This window comes from Lolium rigidum, chromosome 1 (assembly GCF_022539505.1).
Source record: "Lolium rigidum isolate FL_2022 chromosome 1, APGP_CSIRO_Lrig_0.1, whole genome shotgun sequence".
In the NCBI taxonomy this organism is placed as follows: domain Eukaryota; kingdom Viridiplantae; phylum Streptophyta; class Magnoliopsida; order Poales; family Poaceae; genus Lolium; species Lolium rigidum.
In genome coordinates, this window is record NC_061508.1 from 221853237 (window position 1) to 221880785 (window position 27549).

The 27549-nt window shown below is 46.0% G+C and overlaps 3 protein-coding genes and 1 pseudogene across 3 annotated transcripts; 1 reads left to right on the forward strand and 3 right to left on the reverse strand.

Annotated features, from left to right (window-relative positions):
* Positions 1–4377: 4377 nt before the first annotated feature.
* On the forward strand, positions 4378–9795 carry LOC124683197 (30S ribosomal protein S21, chloroplastic-like). The gene is made up of 2 exons (XM_047217758.1): positions 4378–4739; positions 9547–9795. Exons 1-2 carry the CDS (start codon positions 4378–4380, stop codon positions 9662–9664), a joined length of 480 nt encoding a protein of 159 aa, XP_047073714.1. The 3' UTR covers positions 9665–9795.
* A 3507-nt stretch (positions 9796–13302) lies between these two features.
* Positions 13303–14497, reverse strand: LOC124655162 (annotated as a pseudogene).
* A 6635-nt stretch (positions 14498–21132) lies between these two features.
* On the reverse strand, positions 21133–22264 carry LOC124655174 (BTB/POZ and MATH domain-containing protein 3-like). Its single transcript, XM_047194121.1, has one exon. It carries the CDS (start codon positions 22262–22264, stop codon positions 21182–21184), a length of 1083 nt encoding a protein of 360 aa, XP_047050077.1. The 3' UTR covers positions 21133–21181.
* Positions 22265–23021: 757 nt separating this feature from the next.
* Positions 23022–25349, reverse strand: LOC124655185. The gene is made up of 5 exons (XM_047194129.1): positions 25218–25349; positions 24713–24826; positions 24087–24163; positions 23867–23949; positions 23022–23083 (listed from the first exon to the last, which is right to left on the reverse strand). The coding sequence occupies exons 1-5, from the start codon at positions 25347–25349 to the stop codon at positions 23022–23024; spliced, it is 468 nt and encodes a 155-aa protein (XP_047050085.1).
* Between the last annotated feature and the right edge of the window lie 2200 nt (positions 25350–27549).

Here is a 27549-nt window from a genome sequence, read left to right on the forward strand (position 1 = left end):
CGCGAGATTCGCACGGCCTTCCTCATCACGCTTCTTCTTACGGCAATCACGAGCCCAGTGGCCCTTCTTACCGCAGTACTTGCAGCGCTCGCGATCGGTCTCGGCCGCGCCACGTCCACCGTTCACTTTCTGCGCGCCGCCGCCCTTGTCAGGTCGTGGCGGGCCCTTTGCGGTGGGCGCGCCGCTGCCGGACGCGCCGCCGCCACTGAAGTGCGGCTGCTTGCGACGCTCCTCCCATTCCTCCTCGGTGAGGAGGAGCTTGTTGACGCCGCTCACGGCGTCGTCGAGGTCGTAGCCTTCCTCAGCGATCATGAGACGTCCGCAGAGATCCTCGATCGACAGCTGTTTCAAATCAACAGTTTGTTCGATTGCCATGACCATTGGTCTAAACTTACGAGGGACGACGCGCAGAAACTTCAGGACCGCCTTGTACTCGTCCACGGATCTCCGAGGAGCTCGAGGTCGCTGAGGATGTTCGTGAGGCGGATGGAGAAGTCCTCGATCGACTCACCGGAGCGGAACGCTAGGTTCTCGTACTCACGGTGCCGATTCTGCGCCTTCGCCTCGCGGATCCGTTCGCACCCCAGACGCATGGTCTTCAGGGTCTCCCACGCCGCTTGGGCGCTGTCCTTCGCCGCCAGGGTCCGCACCAGCTCCGGTGGGACGGCGCGGAGAAGTGCGCCGAGTGCGGATCGATCGTCGCTCCCCTCATCCGGGCCGAGCTCGATCGCATCCCACAGGTGTGCCGCCTGCAACTGGATGCGCATCACAGTTGCCCACTCCGCGTAGTTGGACCGCGTGACTCGTGAGGATCGGGTATTGGGCAGAGCCTGTGCTCTCCCTCACGACTCGCTCACGGATCACCATCTCGCCGCCGCCGCGCCTCACAAGGCTGCGGCCACGCTGGCGTGCAGGGGACACCGAGGTCCGCTTGGGCAGCGTTTCATCGCCTGCCGCTGCGCCAGACTTCGTGCTGTCCGCCTTTTCCTTCCCAGGTGCCTTCGACATCGCTCTGATACCACGTGTTGCCTCTCAATCTCACTCACAGCTAGTGCTCGCGATCTCAAGAAGAAGAACAATGGCGGATGATCACAGAGAGAAGACGCTGAGATTTTGGTGCGGGTTCAACTGACCGCTTTTCTGTTTCTTCTTCACCTTTTATTCAGCTCGCAACGGAGCGATCATGGTGACCAAGCCCACTTACCAGGTCGTGCCATCCCACGTCCAGGAACTGGTCCACGATGAGCTACAATCTAGGATCAAGCCGCCTAGCACGGGATCAATCCGTTTACAGAAAAACTGAAGGGAAAAAACTGCTAAGTGTCTAACTGACGAAACTGAAAGTGAAACTCCCTAACAGCTAGATGCAGGGTTTATTCCAACAATCAGCTCCTACCTCTCCCTCCTGGCGATGCTCATGGACAGTGAGGAGGACGTGCACAACCTGCGAGCGAAACACCTCCTACAAAGCTTCTTCAGCAATCGAGAAATGGTGGAGCCTCGCTCGCCACCTGCGCCTGGGTCATCGCTACTTCGTCCTCGTGACGAAGATCCGTGATTACGAGCGTGAGAGGCCCATCCGGATCGCCATTCATAAGTTCGTCTACAACAACTTCAAGACCATCGTCGCCTTGCTCTCTATTGCTAGTGTGCTCGTTGGAATCTTCAAAACTCTCATGTCTCTGAAGCAGCATCAGCAGTAGCAAGGTTCATGCGCATGTTTTACCATAATTGTGAATTTAGTTTCGGTCGAGATATCTCTATATGATCAGGAACGACCATGTACCCAACCACTTGACTGTTTGAGATTCTTAGTGAGGTCAATGCTGTACTATGTTATGTTTTTTTCTTACCCAAAAATAATGTATTGTATTATGTACGTGTAACCCATTGTGTTACTTCCACGTTACTCCATTAAGTGTACGTCTTTCTTGCACTGATCCACATCTAGTACTGTACTTCCATACTTGCAAGCTCGTAGTCTAGCTTGATCCTACATATTTTATACTTCCATCATTTTGTAGTGAAATCTTTGGTTGGTATATATTGTTACCAAGTGGCAGCCGTCGCATGTCTTCTCCTCTTCCGGCCCGACTTAGATTGGCCTCCTGGGGAAATTTTATCTTAAAGGGGGAATAAAGATTCAAACAACCATATAGGGTACACAATCTGGACATCTGGTGGTTCAACCACACTTGGTGACCAAAAGGATGCGATATAGAGTTTGTACCAACTAAGTGAGCATCCTCGTTACAATCCCTACTCTCAAGTTGGTGTTGGATATTCTTTTCATGTGGGTTGTAAGGAGATGGCCTATTAAAACTTTTCAGACGGTCCAGACAGGTGCAAGAATCCACTACCCATTAGGGTTATGTCCAAGTGTCATTTTGAATATTGCACATGAGGGAAGAGGGATGTTAAGTCTCCATTCAACCTCTACTAGGTGGAGTGACGAAAATCAGATAGCGTCCATTGGAGAAGAAAGGCCAAAAAAGAAGAGAAAGAGAAAATTGAAGAAATAAACTAAATCAAGCGTTGGGATTAGCCCACAGGTCTCCTTCAAGCTGTTGTTCCACTATCTTTGGCGAGATTACTCCAATCTCTAGCTCTTTTGCCCCGAATCTTGTTGTTGGCATCAAAGATCTGCTTGTATCTTGATGTTTGAGATTCTCGAGTGCTCTCTAGAGAATAATTTGTTGCATCCCCATTTGATTATAGTGGAAGAAGATTTAGGTGGCTTTGACCCGTAGTTTTTCTTCCCAAGTTGAGAGGTTTTTCACGTAAAAAGGATTGATGTCCTCGTGCATTGATTTTCTACAGCATTTCCCACTTCTGAAATTCTAAGCATTGGATCAGGCATTGGATCGAGACTCTTGTCAAGTGCTTAATCTATTTCCTCCATATATGTTTCCGTATATGTTTCCTTTCGACACTAGCAACGATCCACGTGTTAGTACACAGTGGTGTTGAAGTTTACATTGATTCTGTGTATAGAGAAATACCCACCACATGCAATATGTTTAATTAGCACAGAACACGAGAGCATTCCAACATAAATAATTACGCTATTTATCACTTGCTTTTTATTTTCTTGGTATCTAAAATATGATTTTGTGGACTTGTATATGTACAAGAACGGAGGAAGTACTTTTTTAAATCTACCGGCAGCTCCTACATTAGTTAAACACTAGCATGGAGGACAAAGCCTCTGCGAAGAAGCACAATACCAATGCAACTAGGGAGGATAGAATGTGAATCTCTCCTATGATTGCTGAATAACCTTCACTTAATGCACCGGTACAATCATCTCTCATTTCATATTGTTCACTGGATGCCCCTACTATTTTTTTAATGGTTGCAGGAACATACAACACCATATTCTGTCGTTACAACTTTTTTTTAAGGATAAACGTCCCCTTTTATTATTCAATCATCGAAGGTACAATAAAAGTATCAGGCGAGTTTAGAAGCCAGACATTACGGCCAAGGTCTAAGGAAATAGTAGAGCGAGCTAGATTGTGAGCATGAGTTTAAAACATCTCCTCTCATGGCTGAACCTGGAATCTTGGACCTCAGAGCGACATTGATCGATCTCACCCAGGACCAAGTAATAGTTGCATCTATTTGAATCTCTAATGGCATTGATTACATCCAAACAATCTGAAGCAATGTAAGGGTGTTGGACATGTAAATCAACAGCAAGCGATAAACCCTCAAGGCATGCAATTGCTTTTAGTGTAGCGGGATCAGAATCAGTACTGCAAGAACCGATGCTCCAAGAAACTGGCCCGGGCCATTCCTACGTACAACTGCAATAATCCTCCGATACTTTGTTTGGAGACCGCGTCATCAACATTAACCTTAGTAAAATTATCTTGAGGCGAGATCCAGGTAACAGTCGATGGCGTGGCATCCCCCTGATGACGTGCTCGCTTAGCAATGCAATGTCCAATTCAACAAGGTAGCTTGCAATAAACCCATAGATTGATAGGCTCTCAAATATCTCATGATGTATCGCTTTTCGCCTTGCACTCCAACTGCCCAAAGTGTAACCACGACCTTTAGTAAAATTCTCATGAGAAAGTGACTCAATGAGGAAGAAGGTCCATTCCTTAGCATCTCCACAGAAGCTTCACATCGCACTTTTTTTTTAAGAACAAGCTTCACAGCGCACACAGCAGTAACAAGAAGGCGCCAAAAAAAGTCCCCTTGTGGGCTGGTCCAATTTACTTTCACAGGCCCACAGAAATTTGGTGTAGCCGGAGGTCCAACTTATAGGCCCATTTCTAGTAGTATCTGGCTTTCTGGCTGCCCTCGATCCGGCCGAAACCCCAAAGCCCACCACCCCGTCCCCGTCCGTCGCCGGCGCGCGCCACCATGGCCACCGCGGCCGCCGCACAAGCCTTCTTCTCAGCGCCGGCAACCCCTCCTCTCCTCCACGGGGGACACCGAACCTCAGTCGCCTTCTTCCCGCGGGGATCGCCTCCTGCAGCCGCCCTCTCCCTCTCCGTCTCCGCCCCCGCCTCGCCGTGGACGCCGGCGGCCAACCCCAAGTACCACAACGCGAAGGCGGACGCGGGCGAAGAGGACGTGGATGCTGGAGAGCTCCTGCGGCGGTTCACGCGGGAGGTGGCGCGCTCCGGCGTCATGCACGAGGTCAGGCGGCGGCGGAGGCACGAGGACGCGCGGGACAAGCGCAAGCGCAAGTCCCGCGACGCCGCCTGGAGGTTAAGCCGGAGGTGCGTCCCCCTGCTCGATTCGATCGCTTGCCTGATCCCGTGATCCTGCTTACGCTGATGAGCAATTTCGATCTCTTTCATTTTGCTCTCCCCACTTAGTTGGCCCTGACTCCTCTTTGCTCCGTTCGCTTACCCATTTTAGGTGCTACAAATCACATGAATACATGATTTTTTTTCTGTTGTGCCATTGATTATGTAACATTTAAGCAACGTAATATAAGACTTTGGTGGCTGATTGCATCCACATATGAACACGATGTTGCATCGAAATTAAGCAGGAAATTCATGCCACATTGGACTGCTAAATGCGGATCATGTCAGATAACACTACTCATTATTTAACAGTAGAAATTTAACTAGTGCTAGCTGTACTATGTTAGTACAAACTAGTTCCAAATGGAAGAGATCGTGTATATGAAATTGTTCAAGTGAATTGTTTCGTGTGGATATCAAACGAGTTACAAATGAAAGTAATTGTGAATGTCAAATTATTCATGTGCGTGTCTGTCTTCTTCTTTTTTTACGAAAATGCAGCAAGATGTTGCTTTTTCACTGATATAAGAAGAAAAGAAAGTCATAGGAATTGTCAAGGGAATTAAAAGAGAAAGGAACTAAAGAGCTACTACTGTGCTGCAATAAATTTTGAAAAGGAGTACTCCCTCCATACCGGATTAGAAGGCAAAAAACTTCCGTTTAGAAGAGAAACCAATTTGTTAGGCCTATATTCACTCCTGGCCTATTCTTTTCTTCCTTTATAGTTTTTCTTGACGTTTGCATGTCGTGTGAATGGTGCGCTGCATGCAATGTGAAAATAAAAATTGTTTCAACCGGGATCCTTCTCCTTCCCCCGATTTGACCGTTCCTATAAAACGACCATCTTATTAAGGATGTTCTATCGGAGGAGATGGAGAAGGACGACACTACTAGCGAGGGAGAGGGAATAGAATGGCCATCTTGGGAGAGGGAGAAGGTCGAGCCCGATCTCAGTGCATGGATGGAAGAGGAGTCGGTAGTGGCCAAGAAGAGGAAGGAAGAATAAGGGATGATCTTGTCCGAGAAGAGAAAAGAACAAGAGGAGATGGTGGTGGCCGATAATAGCAAAGAGGAAGAGGAGATGACCATGGCTGAGAAGAAAAAGGAAGAAGAGGAGATGGTGCCGGCCAAGAAGATAAAGGTGTCAGAGGAGCCGGCCGTGGAGGAAAAGCATGGCAAGATGGATGTACTTCTAGCTCTGCCCGTGCCCTCAATGTACCACTCAACGTGTGAAAGATGCATATTCCCTCCCATATGCAACAAGTGTGGCGTCGTCGGGGACATAAGCGTGTTTCGTTGTTAGGGATGTCAACTACGGTTCCGAAAGACTTTCGCCATTGCGATGCTTGTGGAAAAGCAATCGTGACTCAGAAGTATTGGTGCAAGGATTGTGCAACCAAGTACGGGGTGCCACAGTGTGGTGATGTTTCGTTTGTGGTCGCAGCCCAGGCGATGTCATTATCGATAATGAAGTTGTGCCCGAACCGAGGAGAGATATGGGAATATTTGTGTTGAAGCACTAGTGGTTGTACGAATGTCTACACGATGAATGCAATTGTTCAAGATGAAATTTGTGTGTTTTTCTTTGCCGTGGTACAATGTATTTGCAAAGTCCATGACACACGTAATGTTTGAACAACATATTCTTGCAAAGTCCATTGCATACATAAAATTTGAAAAACCAAACAACACATTGTCACGTACAAGTGTTCATTGAGAATTAAGCAATGCAATGGCCACATCCACAAACTCCTTTTCCACCTTCACCCTAACCGACAGCTTTCCTTGTCTCTCAAGAGCCTTTTTCTTCATGTGAGGGAGGTCGTATTAAATTGATCCTTTGTGTTTAATTACCTCTCGCATACAATTTTGGTGCCTCAAGAAAATTCTATTTAGCTTCTCATGTTCATACTCCCTAAGTGATTCCTCTACCTTGGTAACAATTTATGGGAGAGTTTTGGCATTTTTTGTTGAAACATGGCTTGGATGGAACAAAACCAACCAAGATCTAAAATATTCATGTCAGGAGAGTTAGGAGGTTGAAAAACCATACTAATGTCCCAATTACCTTTAGCCTCTTCGGCAACCACAACAGGATCATCACAAGTGACATGGGTCTTGGCATTGTCTTGCTGAATATAAATAGTGCTCCATCTATCACTTAGAGACCACTTGTTCTTGATTGTCGGTAGCACGTACTTCACCAAATACTCGAGGCTATCAGATTTACCAACTTTATCCATTGGCTTGAGCTCATAAGTCCCCCTCAATCTGCAAGGTAAATATGTTTGTAAGAATATGCATGTGAATGATCAAACCATTTCATATAGTAAACTCATGATCAAGAACAAGTGGCCTCTAAGTGATAGATGGAGCACTATTTATATTCAGCAAAACAATACCAAGACCCATGTCACTTGATGATCCTGTTGTGGTTGCCAAAGCGCTAAAGGTAATTGGGATATTTAGGATGGTTTTTCAACCTCCTAACTCTCCTGACATGAATATTTTAGATATTTGTTGGTTTTCTTTCATCCAAGCCATGTTTCAACAAAAGATGCGAAACTCCTAGAAATTTTTACCAAGGTAGAGGAATCACTTAGTATGAACATTAGAAGCTAAATAGAATTTTTTTGAGCCACCAAGATTGTATGTGAGAGGTAATTAAACACATGGGATCAATTTATTAGAGACAAGGAAAGTTGCCGGTTCGGGTGAAGGTGGAAAAGGAGTTTGTGGATGCGGCCATTGCATGGCTTAATTCTCAATAAGCACTTGTACGTGACAATGTGTTGTTTCACTTTTCAAGTTTTATGTATGCAATGGACTTTGCAAAAATATGGTTTTCAAACATTACGTGTGTCATGGACTTTGCAAATACATTGTACCGCGGCAGGGAAAAACAAACAAATTTCATCTTGAACAATTTCATTCATCATGTAGACATTCGTACAACCACTAGTGCTTCAACACAAATATTCCCATATCTCTCCTCGGTCTCGGGCACAACTTCATCATTGACAATGACATCGCCTGGGCTGTGACCACAAACGAAACATACGCCACACTTTGTCACCCCATACTTGGTTGCACAATCCTTGCACCGATACTTCTGAGTCACAATTGCTTTTCCACAAGCATCGCAATGGCGTAAGTTTTTCGGAATCGAAAGTTGACATCCCCAACAACGAAACACGCTTATGTCCCCGACGATGCCACACTTGTTGCATATGGGAGGGAATATGCATCTTTCACACTGTTTAGTGGTATATTGAGGGCACGGGTAGAGGTAGAAGTGCGTCCATCTTGCCATGCTTTTTTCTTCCATGGTAGGCTCCTTCGACACCTTTCTCTTCTTGGCCGGCACCATCTCCTCTTCTTCTCAGCCATGGTCATCTCCTCTTCCTCCTTGCTATTATCGGCCACCACCATCTCCTCTTGTTCCTTCCTCTTCTCGGATAGGATCAGCTCTTCTTCTTCCTTCCTCTTCTTGGCCACCACCGACTCCTCTTCCATCCATGCACTGGGATCAGGCTCGACCTTCTCCCTCTCCCAAGATGGCCATTCTATTCCCTTGCCCGTAGTGTTGTCCTTCTCCATCCTCCGATAGAACATGCTTCATAAGATGGTCGTTTCATAAGATGGCTATTATCGGCCACCATCTCCTCTTGTTCCTTCCTCTTCTCGGACAGGATCATCTCTTCTTCTTCCTTCTCTTCTTGGCCACCACCGACTCCTCTTCCATCCATGCACTGAGATCAGGCTCGACCTTCTCCCTCTCCCAAGATGGTCATTCTATTCCCTCGCCAGTAGTGTCGTCCTTCTCCGTCCTCCGATAGAACATGCTTCATAAGATGGTCGTTTTATAGGAACGGACAAATCGGGGGAAGGAGAAGGATCCCGGTTGAAACAATTTCTTTTCACATTGCATGCAGCGCACCATTCACACGACATGCAAACGTCAAGAGAAATTATAGGGGAAGGAAAGGAAAGGCCTGGAGTGAATATAGGAATCCAGCCCCACGGGCTACAATAATTGTGGGACTTAATTCCGCTAATTGTCTAACAAATCGGTTTCTCTTCTGAACATAAGTTTGCCTTCTAATCCGGTATGGAGGGAGTACAACTAGTGGAAGCAATAATAAATCACAGATAAAAGAGCAAGAAAGTCTGTATAAAGCACTATGTTTTCACACTGTTTGGCTACGTGATTTCTCCTTCTTGTAGCCGATCTTTGAGCCACGTGGTGCCCGCATCTGCCTAGAGTTCGTCCAAACACTTCGTGCAGCGAGCTCGCCATGTTGCTGAATACCCGCTCATTTTGCTCTTTATAGAGCATCCACCAAGTGAGGATAGTAGCTGATTCGCATTTCTTCTTTTCATCATGACTCAGGCTAGCATTTACAGCCATATGCAGTGTCAAATGAGGTACGCAGTTTAGTGGTGGTACGGCTCCAAATTCCATCATCAAAAGAACATTCAGCAAGGAGATGCTGGGCCGTTTCTGACTCACGGTTACATAGCCTGCATATAGGATTGCGATGAATTGCACGCTTAAGGTGTGTCTGTCGTATGTGCTACTCATGATTCATGGTAACAATGTGTGTTGTCAATACACTGAGAGTTTATAATAATGAATTATGTAGTGTGCAAGGGGTGTCCTAGTTCCATACGCTCAAAGATACAGTTATACTTGGTGATGCAAAAGCACCTCAAAATTCATCTTAACTATAGTATTTGTTCCTCCTAAGTGGTGCTAGTCCTGTTCTCGCAGGCGCTTCAGGGGTCCATATCCATTTGATGAGGAGCAGCAACCGAAGGAGGGAGCCACCGACGACGATGGACATGACAATTGGGATCTTCCTGGAGGAGAGCTTCCTTCTTACAGATGAACAAAGAGGCCACACTTCCGTTTCTGGTTCGGCCTGACAAAGAATTCTGACGCCTAGAGTTCAGTTCTGTTTCTTTAGTAGGAGGAGGAACTTGACATTTTTTGTTTGACTAGGTAGGGTTTACCTGCATATTCAGGATCTAAACTTTGTTATGAATTTAATTGTAATATGATACTCCTATATCTCAAAGCCCTATGTAAGGTGTGATCTCGGCTGTGTAATTCAGTCTGAATTTCCAGTTTGCTGCAATGATAAGGCCATGTGTCTTCTTAATTCTCTTCGTCAATCTATAATATCTATAAAGTTCATCCACACTAAGAATCATTTAATGTTTGCAAGCTCAAACCTGGTGCATCCACGTCACTCCATTTATACATATCCGTCCGATTGAAATCCGATGATCACCCCTAACTGATTTCTGTACGTGCAACCCTCCACCTCAGGAGACCCTTCACATCACACCCCACAGTATTGTTTTTGTATGGTTGAGTAAATGACTTTAGCAACTCAAGTTCTGGAAGCGTCACGGATGCGATGAGTCAAGGGCCAATCCCTTGCCCTTCCACTTGGACCTTTCACCTTCACTGCCTTATATATGCCACGGTCAATGGCAGTCTTGATCAATTTCTTTGTTTCCCAATGAAAAGCCACACCCGCTCCCCCAAATCCATCTCTAACTCTCATGGTATTATGAGACATGCCGTGCACTGAGTTGATTTGTTGTTGGCCCATTTGGTCTCCTAATAGGCCAGATCTAGTGGCCTAAGAGTCTTGCCAGCACTGGAGTTTTCCATTGATCTTCCCCCTTCTGTTTGTATATATACCATGAATTTTGATATTACTGACCGTGCGGGTTTCCTCATTGCTTTTTGAGAAGCAGTAGATGCAACACGCATCATCGGGGATGGCGTTTTGGCTCACTTGTGCATTTGCTCCTAGGATAAATAGTAAAAACATTGAACATACATGCTTATGCTTCCTCGAGTGTTTGAAATGTTTCATGAAGAAAAGATATGTGGTGTTTCCTGGATAAACCAGGTGTATAAAAAGCAATTTTCGAAATCATCTGATTTGTATTTTAAGCAGGCCAAAAAAAAACTTTTCTTTTCTTGACGAAAATTAACATGTGCACATGGAAGATGGTCATGAACATCTCTGGACATTTTTCAGGTTGTTTTAACTATTGGCAATGAGAACACCATTTCTCACCAAAGAGCATATGCTATCGTGTGCCGCTTTGGATCACCGCACATCATCCCCTAAGAATAGATAAAGCATATTCATGGTGCATTTTCTCTCCGCAAAAAACATATGATTGTATATGAATCCGTTAATGATTCAAACTGGCAGTTCGGGATCCTAAAAGAAATGAAAGTCTGACAGTTTATGCCATTTTCTTACACGCAATTATGTACTGCTGTGGTTACAAAATTCTCGCGGGTGTCATAATTTGTGGGGAGAAGCCTAACCAACACCAAGGATTAATTGCAAGGTTTATGCGAGAAAGACACTGAACAAACGACAAGCAAGAAGAAACATGAGAAGTCGCAAGGCCCAGGCACGTCCATTTCGTTCGCCACACAGGTTCTTGGTATTATTAGGCGTATGATGATTGGGACTGCGCTTCTTCTCCTTCCGCTGCTGATTCGTCGAGTTGGCATTTGGCAGCTGCTATAGTTTTCTTGCACAACGGTCGAATGATGCAGCACAGCAGCGGAAGATTGCTTCTCGAGTTAGCGTCAACTGACAGCACCTCACCATCCTCCTGCCTAGCATCAGCCCCACCCTCTCTAACTACCTTGTGATGTCTTTTTGTGTATTTTTGGTTCAATACTCAAGGGAAAAGGCGAAAATAATGATGCTGGTAGGCACATCCTCTCTGTACATATCACAATGTTGAAAGAACCCTGGCAAATAATTTCTGGTGAGGACACAAATGAACAACGGTATTGGCATTCACCAAGTACAAGAATCTGTGGTTTTACAGGGGGAAAAAAACCAGTGTAATGTCACCACAGTTACAATAATAAGCAGTAAGCAACAGGTTTTTCAGATAGTGTGCAACCCAGCAGTGAACCCCATGTGGATCATGGCATCCTGCCCTGTATCATCAGCAACATTTCTCTACAGCACCTTCTACGTGTGACCATACAAACCAAATCTCATCCATCCAATTTGCATAAGCACAACTCTGCTGTCCCAGAGAGACAAGCAAAGGCAATGGTGAGGTATACCGGCTTACCTGCAAGAAATTCGGGCACTCCTGCTCGCATCCAGGAACCCTCCAAGGTGCAACAACCTAGGAACAGTATTCAGCTACCATGGGCAGCTCATATGTCCACATACATGCATCCCAAATAGGAGTATTATTATTATACATGTGAACCTTGCAGTATTATACATTGCTGGGGCACCAAACGATGCCAGATCACAGCCCAATTGTGTACTAGATTACTCCTCCAGTCTTCATCAGCTCCACCAGATGGCAGCATCCCCCACAAGGCACCAAACCTGCTCTCGTGCTTCTTGTCCAGAGACTTCCTTGATTAGTACATCAAAACAAACATATGGAACCAATAGCTGATTTGGGAAGTGGAGATTAGGCGATTAAAGAATGTATTGTCAGCTTGATTCCTGGCTTTGACTTTAGCTAGGAGAAACCTGTCCTGGTAAACCTAGGATAGTGGTTCTAGAATAATACAGATCTGGAACTGCTGGAGAGTAGGCAAGGCCATCCTTTCAACCAACTTGAAATAAATAAATAAAGTAGGAACATGAACAGCAATGTACTGGAGTTCAAGAAGAAAAGAAGCCTAGGTTTTACCTAGAGTGCTTGTGTATGTGTTAGGTTAACTAAGCAAATAACCAAACATCTGAAAGTTCAGTAATGAAAGATGGAGATAAAGCACATGGTTATGAGAGTGATCTGGAGTGAATCCAGTTGCTTTTAGATTTAATTTGTCTAATTTGATAGGAGAATTGGTGCTTCTCCAAAAGCAACTACGAGTTACATCTAAAGATGCTAAGCATAAGGTTGTCATCCTGCATATATCAAATAAAGTATAAGAAAGCAGGCGGCATAGATTGTCCGGGTGTAAATTTTCCATGAAAAGTCAAATATTCTTGCAGGACCACTTTCGCACCATGAACCTGCAGCTTGTTTTGTCTGATTAGTTGATGTTTAAAGTGAAATTTAAGTGCAGATGAAATAGTTGGTCGTAGATACCCTCATTGCTATACTATTTCTGTAACGAGATATTGCAATTTTTATGTGTTGATAAAGAGATAGAACACTATATGAAAATAGAGAAGTCTCGGGCCTTGACATATTGTAAGGACTGTTCTTTCAATGAGCTAGAGCAATCCTAGTATCCTTTTGAAAATCCTTTCAGAATGATACAAGTTCTATAGGAATTTGCCCAGAAACTGGTTGTGTTGTCACGTGGCATCAACAGCCAAACTAACATCTATTGAATTTTTAAAAATAACAATTTCTGACTTAACGGAGAAGAGGACTATAAGCTTGCCTACGTACTGAGATCATAAAGAACTGTTCCTACTTGCACTGATATAACACGTCAATGGAACATAATTGTAGCAACATACAGCGTATATAGGAGAATTTTCATTCAGTTACTTCTTGTTGCTTCAAATAAATAGACAAGGTTACTAGAAAGAGCAAGCTAAACAGGAACATAAGAACAACAGACGACCGGGGTACAATTCATCGACCCTACATTATTTGTATCACCATCGTGTCGTCATGCCTAACAGAGTCTAATTTTCTTGTGAGAGCCAGGGTCCATGATGGTCGGCTTTTCATGTGGTATCTTGAACATATCGCGTGCTTCAGCCAAGAGATTCGGAAAGCTCTGCATCAAACGGAGGTACTCACCAGATGTCGCAACCACCTTGAAATTGTCACCGTCGGCGAGGAAACTGAAGCACCTAGCCTTGAGTTTGGAGCACACGTGCTGCTCCGCCAGCTCCAACATTGAAACCACACTTTCAACCGTGATGCCATCAGCACATAGCTTGTCCTCACAGATCTTCTTTAGCCTCTCCACCGCGTACCTGTCAGCAGCTACAAGCAGATGCTGGTATTCTGCCACAGCGGAAGGAATAGCTATCTTGCCAGCGTCGGGTAGTGAACCATGGTATATGTAATGGAGCATAGATCTGAAGGTCGAGGCCTCCATATCTTGGACGGCGATAGATGTCATGCTGCTTTCAGCCATGGGGCCGTACAGCTCCGCTCTAAAGACTGCTGAGGCGGCCGCGAGCACCAGGCGATGTGCACCGAGGCTCTCCCCTCCAACGTCGAAGGAAACGTCAGTGAGTTCTTGTTTACCCCACAGCACGGCCAGATTATGGCCCAAATCTGGGAGCTCATTCTCCGTTGATGAAGACGGAGGTGCCCATGGAGTGATGGAGGGATCGCTGGATCTGAATGGTGCTCAATGTTCACAGAGCAGAGCACCACGAAGTGGCCTTGACATCTTCTCTCGGTGCGCACAACACAAAAATACCATCGACGTGAAACCCAGTCCCGATGGAAGGTGCCGGTGTGCCGGTCTTGTCGAGCAAAACCATGTGTGTGGACACCTTGGTAGCGGCTTTCAGAACGGGGCCACTCGGGAAGATACGGAACTTGTCGCTGGAGCTCGTGCGTGCAGGCCAGTAAAACGTATGGAATCTGCATCCAGCAACGAGCGTGCTCGACTGTAGTTTAGTGCGGACATCCTCGGACGACGGGAGCCTTACCCGGAGACGGAAGATGTTGCTGTCTCTTGTAGGGACAATGTGGCAAGCGGATGACTCGCCGGCAGCCATGGTTGGGCCTCGATCGATTCGACTTGGGGAAGTGGCAGAATCAACGAGGAAGCAGCGGCGCGCGAGCGGATGTGTCGTCTGCACTGCACTTGCTCGTGGGAAATTAGGGATATCAAGGAATTTTGAAGGGAGTTTCGCGGCGGAACGGAGGCGTCGGCCGGCCGGAGGTGGAAGAGGCGGCGTGGGACTTGAGTGCGGCTAGGGTTTGGACTGAGGATGGTGAGGTATGCCAGCTTACCTGCAAGAAATTCAGGCACTCCTGCTCCCATCCAGGAACCCTCCAAGGTGCAACAACCTAGAAACAAGTATTCAGCTACCATGGGCAGCTCATATGTCCACATACATGCACCCCAAATAGGAGTATTATTATTATACATGTGAACCTTGTAGTATTATCTCTACTATTAAGAGCAAACTGGTGAATGCCTGGTGTCACATTTTCAGAATGGACAATAATACCCCCACGTCTCCTACTATTAAAGTGGAACATGTGAATGACTGGTGTCACACTTTCACCTAACTACAAAACTGACACCGCATACATGTTTTATCCTCAAAGTTATCCTGTCCAAATAGATCTCACGGTCAAACCGAGAAGATTGCTTCACATATTCCCTTATTATTCTCAACTACTTATGCTCCACTTATCGTCTTATCTTAACAAACCAACTGAGGAGACGGACGAGGAGTTGGAATAGGGGTTATACTACCTTTGTCCTCCTCGCCAAATGCATGGACTTCCCATCGAAGAGGGAGTAGTTAACGCCTTCGTGCTCCTCATAATCCTCCAGAGTCCATACTACGCATCTTCCTTCGTATTTGGCCACGTGGGAGGAAATGCAGCAGAAGCAAATTAAGCACCTCGTCGCGCTCGCCGTCGCCCTGGCGGCGGCAAAGCTCTTGCGTTGCAGCTTAGTACGCGCTTTGCGCACGCTTCAAGGAGTGATTCTCGGCGTACTGCATCATCGTCCTCGCTGGGTGGCCGGATCTTCTCGTCGTAGAGCACCTCCTGTACATCGCTCGCCGGTGCACTAAGAGCATCTTCAGTCGTGTCCCCCAAACCGTCCTCCAAAATGCGTCGGATTGAGCGTTTGGGGGACGTGTTTCGTTCGTGATGTGTTTGGGGATGTCGCTCCCCCAAACAAAATTTCGGAAATTTTAAACTTAAGCGAGATTCGATTAGATTTGTCCAAACTTACATAGATTCTAACGAAATTTGACTAAATTTAAATTAAACCTAATCTAGAAGTACTTGCGGCGGCCGGAGGCATCGTAGTACTGGTGGAAGTTGTACATATCGTCGGTGACGACCTCCTACGTGACGCGCTTGTCGACGGGCTCGTCCTTCACCAAGCCGCTTGGTCCTGCCTCGCCGTCGTCGGTGAGGTCCACGAGCTCCTTGCCGGAGTCGCGGATGGACATGGAGATCGCCATGTCGAGGTCGCCCCTCCAGGCGTCCTTGTCGTTCATCGACGCCAAGCATGCCGCCCGCAGCCCTGGGCAGTCCTCGGGGTCGTCGCTGCTGGCAATGAGCCACTGCTGCCGCTCGTACTCCGCCAGTAGCACCGCCTGCGCCGCTTCCTCCGGCTCCTCCTTCACCTCCGGCTTCGGGATGAGGACGGTGCCGCCGCGCCTCTCTTGCTGCCGCCGGCTGCCGCTGCCACCACGCCTCGTGTTGACGGGCGTCGCCGGCTCCTCCTTCACCTCGCGTTTGGGGACGCTGTAGGGCGCCGAGCGGTACGACGAGGACAGCGTCGATCGGGCCGGTCCTGAGGAAGAAGAGTTCGAGGAGGACGAGTACGTCGTCCTCCTCGGCTGCCATTGCGGTGGTCCTCCTCGAGGAGACGGTGGCGGTGACGGCGGCGTCTCCAACCTTGGAGCGCCGCTGCGGATGCCGCGGATGACATTCTCGAGGGTGCGCCCCGGAACGCCCCAGAACAGGGCGCGACCGTCCTTGTTCCAGCTGTTGGGCCCGCCGATGAGGCCAGTGGTGCTGTGCATCTCGACGTCGTACTTGGCCTTGAAGTACGTCGCCCACCAGGCGTCGTTGTTGTTGGCCGCCCATGTCGGATCCGCCCGCTCCTCGGCGGTGAGTTGAGCCCGCCGGGCCTTGATGCCGTCCCTCCATTGGTCCATGCCCAGCTTCGGCACTGCTTGGCATCTTCCAGCCGCCGCTGCTTGGCAGCCGCATGTCCGGCGGGACTAGATATCCGCGCCGCTGCTTGATGGGTGGTCTTATCTGCGCCGCTTCGGTGCAAGCAGAGCACCGATGCGGCTCCTCTCGGTCGGCCATGGAGGCGAGAGAGAGGACAACGGTGGTGTTGTCTGTTATGCACTCGGAGACGGTGCCGTACCGCATCAACCTCGGAGCTGAGTGTGCTTCATCTTCACCGTCGTTCAAATGGCGGTTAGCCTGCTCTCCAACAGGGGACTCATGCCGGCGTCTTCGCCCTGCCCTGCATCTTATGGCCGAAAGGCGGCCCTTCTCCAGGTTCTCTTCCTCCACACGGAGGCTTTACGGCTCGTCATTAACAACTCCTGCTCCCGATGCCCCAAGTGGCTTGCTCCCCGGCGGCGTTGGAAGCGGTCGATGGCGGTGTCCTTTCTCCGGCGCAGATCAAAGACCCGATCGTTTTTTTGCTTTCTTACCTAGGGTCCTGCTTGCAAAGTACGAGGGCTTCTCTCGTTATTTCGTGTTTTTCAGAGACCCTTTATGTAATCTGGTCTGTAACTGCGTGGATTTAATACAGCTCCTGGTCCTTCAGGGCCTTTATGTTTCAAAAAAAAGAGACAAATAACTCATCGATTATTACACAATCAACCAAGGTGATTATATTTTTTAAATGCATGTTTCTAGATAACAATATTTACAATTAATTTCTATAAATGTTACGCTTCTGCAGAGTGATGGACAATATAGAAATAGATGGTCATATTTCAAAATAAGCCAGCACCATAGGCCCCGAGTTATCTCCTCCCGCAACCTGTATATATTAGGATAAGTCATTGTCCATTCTTAATATTATTGATGTGTTTTAATGATCACCATTTGCAGATTTATTTGTCACACGCATTAATTGTTAACTTCATCGTGTTCGCCATCGACAAACTTGAGTGTCATGTATCTGTTTTAGACCCATTTTTCGACCTCTATCAGAAGAGATGTACCAATTGAAATTACATAGTATTTGAAATTTATTTCTTGAAATAGCACAACTTGGTTAGAGTTCCAAAATTTATTTCTAGGTATGTAAATACCCTCATAGTATTCCAGTACCAACAAATCCCCAGGTGATTTCCTCTTGTAATCATTATGAGCAATTTACTTCACTATCGTCCTAATATCCAAGATAATTATATTCAATTTATTTGTGGAAACTTATTTGGTTACTTAGTCTTCACTTTTATGCTCTTGTGGGATGGTAAAATAATTTTTTTTTCATCCAATTTACACCCGTGAGTATTATATATTCACATTCTTACGTTTTTATGGAAAAAATTAATTCTACATCATATATTGCTTGTGCAAGATAGCTACGAGTTGAGAAAGAAGCTTTTGATATATTGCCCGCTCCTCGGCGGTGAGTTGAGCCCGCCGGGCCTTGATGCCGTCCCTCCATTGGTCCATGCCCAGCTTCGGCACTGCTTGGCATCTTCCAGCCGCCGCTGCTTGGCAGCCGCATGTCCGGCGGGACTAGATATCTGCGCCGCTGCTTGATGGGTGGTCTTATCTGCGCCGCTTCTGGTGCAAGCAGAGCACTGATGCGGCTCCTCTCGGTCGGCCATGGAGGCGAGAGAGAGGACAACGGTGGTGTTGCTGTTATGCACTGGAGACGGTGCCGTACCTGCATCAACCTCGGAGCTGAGTGTGCTTCATCTTCACCGTCGTTCAAACGGCGGTTAGCCTGCTCTCCAACAGGGGACTCATGCCGGCGTCTTCGCCCTGCCCTGCATCTTATGGCCGAAAGGCGGCCCTTCTCCAGGTTCTCTTCCTCCACAGGGAGGCTTTCCGGCTCGTCATTAACAACTCCTGCTCCCGATGCCCCAAGTGGCTTGCTCCCCGGCGGCGTTGGAAGCGGTCGATGGCGGTGTCCTTTCTCCGGCGCAGATCAAAGACCCGATCGTTTTTTTGCTTTCTTACCTAGGGTCCTGCTTGCAAAGTACGAGGGCTTCTCTGTTATTTCGTGTTTTTCAGAGACCCTTTATGTAATCTGGTCTGTAACTGCGTGGATTTAATACAGCTCCTGGTCCTTCAGGGCCTTTATGTTTCAAAAAAAAGAGACAAATAACTCATCGATTATTACACAATCAACCAAGGTGATTATATTTTTTAAATGCATGTTTCTAGATAACAATATTTACAATTAATTTCTACAAATGTTACGCTTCTGCAGGTGATGGACAATATAGAAATAGATGGTCATATTTCAAAATAAGCCAGCACCATAGGCCCCGAAGTTATCTCCTCCCGCAACCTGTATATATTAGGATAAGTCATTGTCCATTCTTAATATTATTGATGTGTTTTAATGATCACCATTTGCAGATTTATTTGTCACACGCATTAATTGTTAACTTCATCGTGTTCGCCATCGACAAACTTGAGTGTCATGTATCTGTTTTAGACCCATTTTTCGACCTCTATCGAAGAGATGTACCAATTGAAATTACATAGTATTTGAAATTTATTTCTTGAAATAGCACAACTTGGTTAGAGTTCCAAAATTTATTTCTAGGTATGTAAATACCCTCATAGTATTCCAGTACCAACAAATCCCCAGGTGATTTCCTCTTGTAATCATTATGAGCAATTTACTTCACTATCGTCCTAATATCCAAGATAATTATATTCAATTTATTTGTGGAAACTTATTTGGTTACTTAGTCTTCACTTTTATGCTCTTGTGGGATGGTAAAATAAATTTTTTTTCATCCAATTTACACCCGTGAGTATTATATATTCACATTCTTACGTTTTTATGGAAAAAATTAATTCTACATCATATATTGCTTGTGCAAGATAGCTACGAGTTGAGAAAGAAGCTTTTGATACATGTGCTCAAGTACCACTCACATGAAGTTGATGATAACATTCCTAATGATGCGTGTGAATACCTTAGCCATCTCAAGGGAGAATGGCTTTTAATAAATGAGAGATAATATGTATGTCCTTGCATGTTATACATATTACACCGAATTTTGTGAAACACTATGTGGTTTTTGCGTACTTAAATATTTATTATGTGTATAAGGTAAGGAGCCGTGGCGAAGCACGGGCATTCAACTAGTACAATGATGGGGCACCAAACGATGCCAGATCACAGCCCAATTGTGTACTAGAATACTCCTACAATCTTCATCAGCGACACCAGATGGCAGCTTCCCCACAAGGCACCAAACCGGCTCTCGTGCTTCTTGTCCAGAACTTTCCTTGATTAGTACATCAAAACAAACATATGGAACCAATGGCTGATTTGGGAAGTGGAGATTAGGCGATTAAAGAATGATTTGTCAGCTTGATTCCTGGCTTTGATTTTAGCTCGGAGAAACCTGTCCTGGTAAACCTAGGATAGTGGTTCTAGAATAATACAGATCTGGAACTGCTGGAGAGTAGGCAACGCCATAATTTCAACCAACTTGAAATAAATAAATAAAGTAGGAACATGAACAGCAATGTACTGGAGTTCAAGAAGAAAAGAAGCCTAGGTTTTATCTAGAGTGCTTGTGTATGTGTTAGGTTAACTAAGCAAATAACCAAACATCTGAAAGTTCAGTAATGAAAGATGGAGATAAAGCACATGGTTATGAGAGTGATCTGGAGTGAATCCAGTTGCTTTTAGATTTGATTTGTCTGATTTGATAGAATTGGTGCTTTTTTCCAAAAGCAACTACGAGTTACATCTAAAGATGCTAAGCATAAGGTTGTCATTATGCATATATCAAATAAAGTATAAGAAAGCAGGGTGGCGTAGATTGTCCGGGTGTAAATTTTCCATGAAAAGTCAAATATTCTTGCAGCAGCATTTGCGCAGCATGGACCAGCTTGTTTTGTCTCATGGAGTGACTGGATTAGATTAATTGATGCTTAAAGTGAAATTTAACTGCAGATGAAATAGTTCGCCGTAGATACCCTCATTGCTATACTATTTCTGTAACAAGATATTGCAATTTTTATGTGTTGATAAAGAGATAGAACACTATTTCTTAATTTTAGGATATCTGCAAATAGAGAAGTCTCGGGTCTCAACATATTGTAAGGACTGTTCTTTCAATGAGCTAGAGCAGTCCTAGTATCCTTTTGAAAATCCTTTGAGAATGATACAAGTTCTATAGGAATTTTGCCCAGAAACTGGTTGTGTTGTCACGTGGCATCAACAGCCAAACTAACATCTATTGAATGTTTAAAAATAACAGTTTCTGACTAAAACGGAGAAGAGAACTATAAGCTTGCCTACAAACTGAGATCATAAAGAACTGTTCCTACTTACACCGACGACAATGGAACATAATTGTAGCAACATACAGCGCATATAGGAGAATTTTCATTCAGTTAGTTCTTATTGCTTCAAATAAATACACAAGGTTACTAGAAAGAGCAAGCTAAACAGGAACATAAGAACAACAGACAACCGGGGTACAATTCATCGACCCTACATTATTTGTATCACCATCGCGTCGTCGTGCCTAACAGAGTCTAGTTTTCTTGTGAGAGCCAGGGTCCACGATGGTCGGCTTTTCATGTGGTATCTTGAACATATCGCGTGCTTCAGCCAAGAGATTCGGAAAGCTCTGCATCAAACGGAGGTACTCACCAGATGTCGCAACCACCTTGAAATTGTCACCGTCGGCGAGGAAACTGAAGCACCTAGCCTTGAGTTTGGAGCAGACGTGCTGCTCCGCCAGCTCCAACATTGAAACCACACTGTCAACCGTGATACCATCAGCACACAGCTTGTCCTCGCAGATCTTCTTTAGCTTCTCCACCGCGTACCTGTCAGCAGCTACAAGCAGATGCTGGTATTCTGCGACAGCGGAAGGAACAACTATCTTGCCAGCGTCGGGTAGTGAACCATGGTATATGTAATGGAGCATAGATCTGAAGGTGGAGGCCTCCATATCTTGGATGGTGATGCTAGATGCCATGTTGCTTTCAGCCATGGGGCCGTACAGCTCCGCTCTAAAGACTGCTGAGGCTGTCGCGAGCACCACGCGATGTGCACCGAGGCTCTCCCCTCCAACGTCGAAGGAAACGTCAGTGAGTTCTTGTTTACCCCACAGCACGGCCAGATTATGAGCCAAATGTGGGAGCTCATTCTCCGCTGATGAAGATGGAGGTGCCCACGGAGGGATCGCTGGATCTGAATGGTGCTCAATGTTCACAGAGCAGAGCACCACGAAGTGGTTGTCCACAACACAGTTGGACTTGAGATCTTCTCTCGGTGCGCACAAGAAGAGCACACCATCGACGTGAAACCCAGTCCCGATGGAAGGTGCCGGTGTGCCGGTCTTGTCGAGGAAAACCATGTGTGTGGACACCTTGGTATCGGCTTTCAGAACGGGGCCAGTCGGGATGATACCGAACATGTCGCTGTATCTCGTGCATGCAGGCCAGTAAAACGTGTGGAATGAGCATCCAGCAACGACCGTGCTCGACGCTAGTACTTCAGGGGTGGCATCCTCGGACGATGGGAGCCTTACCCGGAGACGGAAGATGTTGCTGTCTCTTGTAGGGACAATGTGGCAAGTGGATGACTCGCCGGCAGCCATGGTTGGGCCTCGATCGATTCGATCGACTTGGGGAAGTGGCAGAATCAACGAGGAAGCGGCGGCGCGCGAGCTGAACGGAGGCGTCGGCCGGCCGGAGGTGGAAGAGGCGGCGTGGGAGAAGGACTGGGAGTGGAGTGCGCCTAGCTAGGGCTTGGACTGAGGATGGTGAGGAGGGAGCATCAGCCTCCAGAAGTTTGGGCTAATCCTGGCCATCGAGTCGGCAAAAATTCAAACGCACAGCAAAAACATTCTTCGTGTGGAGACGTGAGGCTTTTGTATTCTATTCCGGGGATCAATCAATCAGTCCAAAGGCAGCAGCATGTGACTCGGTGGCTAATGCAGCAATCAGGGTGCGGGGTCGCACAGCAGAAGCAGCCGCGGATGGATCCGTCGCGGTCGCTTTCATGCATCCGCTGTTTGACTCGTGCCGAACAATAACAGCGGATTCCATCCCCTTCTCGCGGAATACTTTAACTAATCCAAATAAATCCCTTCCATTTTCTTTTCTTTTTTCTCGTCTCAATTGGTTCGATCGCAAACAGCGGGCTATCCGCTCCGAACTTTGCGCTCTTTTCTTTTTCTTCTCTCCCGCAAACAGATAGCCATGCTGCCCTCGCTCGCTATACAACGGAAAAAACAAAACAAAAAAAAAAATAGCGCCGCTTCCTCTCTCGCTCTCACTGACTTGGAGGCCTTCTTTTCTCTCCCTTGCCGCATGGGCTGGGCTGGACTGGACTCGACTGGATTCCGTGCCTCCTCATGTTTTCTCCTCAGAGGCCGCCTCCCTGTACCCCAGCTTCGCTCCACCTCCTCCGACTACTGTCCATAGCAAACAGTAATAACCATATAAGAACAAATACTGCACACTAAGAAGCAAACGAAATCGAAAAACTGAGCACATAGTAGTGCATATACATCTACTGCATTATAAGCAGCAGCAAACAAAACCCATGAAATTGAGCACAAGTTGCCCAGCAAAGATGCTAAGTACTAGGACCAAACGAAATACTATAATGTTCAGTTATACAGCTAGCATTAAATGCAGCATCGGTTTACCAAGTACGTACTACTTTCTACATTCTACAAATGTTAAAACAGTGAGGTGCAGTTATTCTGCAACCCCTGCCTCAATGAGCTTTCGCAATTATTGAACATTGACACATGATCAAGTCCCAGAAGATAAGATTCCAGCAGCACAACTACAACACTAGTAACCAGGTTCATAGCAGCACACACAAGACACACCACCTATATCATTGAGGAAACAAATTAAACCGCTAGCAGCACCGCCGGCGACGGAGTTCGCAGCATTACCAGGGAGAGACGCCGGACCACGCCGGACAGACCAACACATGTCCAAACCATCATAATCAGCTGCGAACAACAAACCTTCTTGCTTGCTATATTACGTAGACCAAGTTCCCAAAGAGCACACGCACAAGCTTATGGAGATCAAGAACCGATCAGCTCCCCAAAGATTCCAACCAGCCAACATTATATATAGACACAAAAACCTCGTTTTAAATACAAACACCTCAAGCTCCGGCCAGGTTTAACATTCCAAACACAGCAAAACCACCATGGGAAGAAGCACAAGCTCACCTTTACCATGTACACCAACAAGAGGCCACTGCCTGCCTGCCTGCTTGCTTGTAAAGTTGCAAGTAATCACAGACCTCCAGCGCCTATAACATTACACGATCCAAAGTTACCTACCAAGTGAACAGAAAAATCAAATGGAGATAGACTAATGCTACCCAACTCCCAATGTCCAGGACCCCACCAGGTGTATAACACGACTAGCCCATGCCATTTAAGTTACCTGCAAAACACCTGCTTCATCGCTGCAACCATGGAGAAGCAACACTTCAACCTCACATACACATGCTCAAGGCGGCCCTGCAGCAATTTCCAAGTCAGCCAACAATTTCACAACCAGAATATCATCTTCCAATAAGCATTGATTCAGCAGTAACAACAGAATTCATCTTTATAATAACGCAGCATTAACTCTGTTGAATCACAATTAAAAAAAAGACACACTGTTTGGGAATACACCTGCATATAAAAAAGGATACATATCACCGGAACCGCAAAACATACATGCTGATTCTTCGGCAAAAGAAAACCAACCACACCTAGACATTGTTAGGTCGACATGCTCCAGACCAAAACAACGGCAGGCAACCATACAGTTCAAATCAAACTAAAACAGGAACTAGGAAATATAGGAAGCTCCCAGGTCCAGTGCCTCTATATTATGCACAAAATGGGCAAGCATTAGCACTGCAAATACAAAATCAAGCATGATACCGATATGCTAACACTCAACACCTTACACAGAATATCCAAACGTTCTACTACATGCATCACAATGCACAATACTGAATCACCAATAGCAGTAATCAGCTCCCAAAACCATAGGGTTGCCAAAGAGAAAATTTTGACCTTTGTTGCTGATGTCAAAGAACACCCGAACTTCGACGACAGAGTAGCCGTGGAAGGGCCTTCGCGACGAGACCAAGCATTCAGATCCACACGTGGAGGCAGGACACTACAAGACTGAAATTAGCATCACCGCACATGTTACATAAGAGGACTGGCAATTGCAGTAACCTAAACGGTGCATACATTAACAGCTAGAGCTGAATATATGCCCAATATCCATGAACAGCAAATGCTGGTATACCTACTTTTTTTCACTTAACTATTTCCATAAGTTTCAGCTAAGAAAATAAATAATTCGGATGAGAAGACAAATCAGAATAGCATTTTTTAGCTTTTTTTCCCCATTCACTAGCTTGCATATCTGAAACAGAACTGTGTAAACCGAGTTGTATTATCAATCTACAGGAGCACAGGGTATACATTTAGACCTTTACTAAAATCATGAGTAAGCAAACGGAAATCTAAGCGCCAAGCTCATCTCAGCATTGTTTTGCCCCAGCAGTACCATAAACGGCGGGAGGGGCGAGACGGGGCGTGTAATTGGGGTAGTGGTGGAAATATGGGAAAAAGAAATTGTGGAGGGAGGATTTTCCATTGACTCGCCAATACCGCTGGAATACCATCTTTTCAGCTCCATCACGGTCCCCGGCTTGCCTCCCTTGGGTTTGGTGCGGCTTGGGGGCCTGCGGGCGACGAAAAAATGGCATGTGTCGGATGAAAACGGGCTTTCGGGAGAGGGGCTGAGAAAGATTTTGCGTTTGGCGCCCTCCAAAACCATTTGGTGCCCTTTAGGGGGATTGATGGAGATGCTCTTAGCTAGCTTAACTACTAATAGTTTAGTTTTCTAAATATAATTCTAATGATCATGCAAACAAAATGCATTCATTATTTTGCCTCCCAACCAAGTGGATGGAGTCAAATTTCTTCCTTTGGTATTAACGGCGTCCTAGGAAGCATGACATCCATATTATTTTTGTACCACCTTCCTTCTGTAGCCCTTGTTCCCACGCCCGTGAACACGCATGTCATTCATGATCACCATATTATGTGCATTCTAATCATCGATGTGCACATGGGACCATATTATGTGCATTCTAATCATCGATGTGCACATGCGAAAGTTAGGGCACACAATGCAACTTTTGGCGGGAAACATGAAGTTGGGCTTGCATGGACCATGCGAAGAGTATGTGTGTTGTGGCCTATGCATAAAACAGGGGGAACCAACCGTGAAAGAAATATTGGACTCACAGAATTGCCATGATGGGAACAATGTCCTCAAAACTTAGGGTTTCAAATATAGGGTGACACACTATTGGGAGAAGATCAATGCCATCCAAGCCTAGATGGATGGATAGGGGTGGCGGAGGCGAGGCAACAACGCCAATTGGGTTAGGGGAGGCGGTTAGGATGGTGGAGACGGACATGTCGCAACAACAAAGAAGATACGCTAGCGGTTAGGGATGCATTTAGGCTGGTGAAGGTGGGATATACGCGATGGTGGAAGTAGGCATTTGGCCGCGGGATCAATCCTAGTGGAGGCGGGTGGGTTGCGGCAATGAAAAGTAAAGGCCATCAAAACCAAAGCTACTCGACGCCAGACATACACCCTAGTTTTCCTAGATCTTCCTCGACCGGAGTGGCATTTCATGCCTATAATTACATGTGTGCTATAAGTCACTAGTACACATATAGACTCATATTAATTGCATGCACCCGTATAATACCTAGCTTTCTGAGACCTTTCCAACATTGTCGGAGTTGCTCTACTACGAGTTCATATGCAAAAGTTAGGGCGCGTGTGTGGGACGATGCAACTTTTGGCTGCTAAGTTAGATTTTTGCATGCATCTCCCATGCAGGAAGTACATGTGATGTATCACATGCAGAGGGCTAGGAGAAACCAAGCCGGGATGGAAAATTGGTCTCAGAGAATAAAAACATCCCAAAGTTTAGGCGGGAAAACACCGTCTCCCAAAGTTTTGGAGTGAGGACAGCACGAGGCTGGAGGGTGTACACTCATATTGCATGCACTTTTAAAAGTCATCTCTTCCCGAGAGATATCCAACCCTCGTCGTAGCCGGCCGTATTAGAGTTCACATGCAAAAGTTAGGGCACGTAGGTGACCGGTGCAACTTGTAGCGGGAAAATACCATTTGGGCATGCATGGACCTTGCAGAGCCTACATGTGGCACATGCATAAAACATATGGGAAACCAACCCAACAAAAAGATTGGTCTAGGAGAAATGATGTGATGGGAACGGTGCCCGAAAGTTGGGGGTAAGCAGCGGGAGCACGAACAAAGTGACGTACGTAGATTCCGATGGTTGGGGGCAACGCTAAACAGTGTGACTTGATTAGACTAGATTGGCCATCGACTCTTGGGCAACAACAAAATTGGTTGCGGAGTTGTTGAAGACAGAGAGGACGTGGCTCGGGTTTCTCGAAGCCGATGGTGCATATGCTCCTAGACTATGTGACGTTGCTAATGATGTCTCCGCAAATACGATGTGTGGTTGTTGTGCTTAAATCTATCTTATTTTAGAGGGGCCTCCAAGCTCGCTCTCATCCGTTATTGGGCATAAAATCACAATACGATTAAATGATACCATAGTTATGTGCTACTAAAAAGGAACTTTAAATAGACACTAGTTGGACATTTCCAAATGTTCAACTAGTTTTCTTTGCACAAGTGAAATATTTTGGTATTAAATATGCTTATATATTTTTTATTGTATTTCTTATTCATTTTGGTAATGTCTTGATCCACGAGTTCGTGTGCATATAGACCGGCCAATAACATGTGCATGTGAATGCATGTAGTAGCATATCCATAT

Coding starts and splice junctions, on each gene's coding strand:
- LOC124683197 (XM_047217758.1), top strand. CDS start 4,378: ATGGCCACCGCGGCCGCCGCACAAGCCTTCTTCTCAGCGCCGGCAACC. Junction 4,740..9,546: donor GCCTGGAGGTTAAGCCGGAG/GTGCGTCCCCCT, acceptor CTGTTCTCGCAG/GCGCTTCAGGGGTCCATATC.
- LOC124655174 (XM_047194121.1), bottom strand. CDS start 22,264: ATGGCTGCCGGCGAGTCATCCACTTGCCACATTGTCCCTACAAGAGAC.
- LOC124655185 (XM_047194129.1), bottom strand. CDS start 25,349: ATGGAGCTGAAAAGATGGTATTCCAGCGGTATTGGCGAGTCAATGGAA. Junction 24,827..25,217: donor CGCCCCTCCCGCCGTTTATG/GTACTGCTGGGG, acceptor TGCTAATTTCAG/TCTTGTAGTGTCCTGCCTCC. Junction 23,084..23,866: donor TGTTGGTGTACATGGTAAAG/GTGAGCTTGTGC, acceptor TGCTATGGACAG/TAGTCGGAGGAGGTGGAGCG.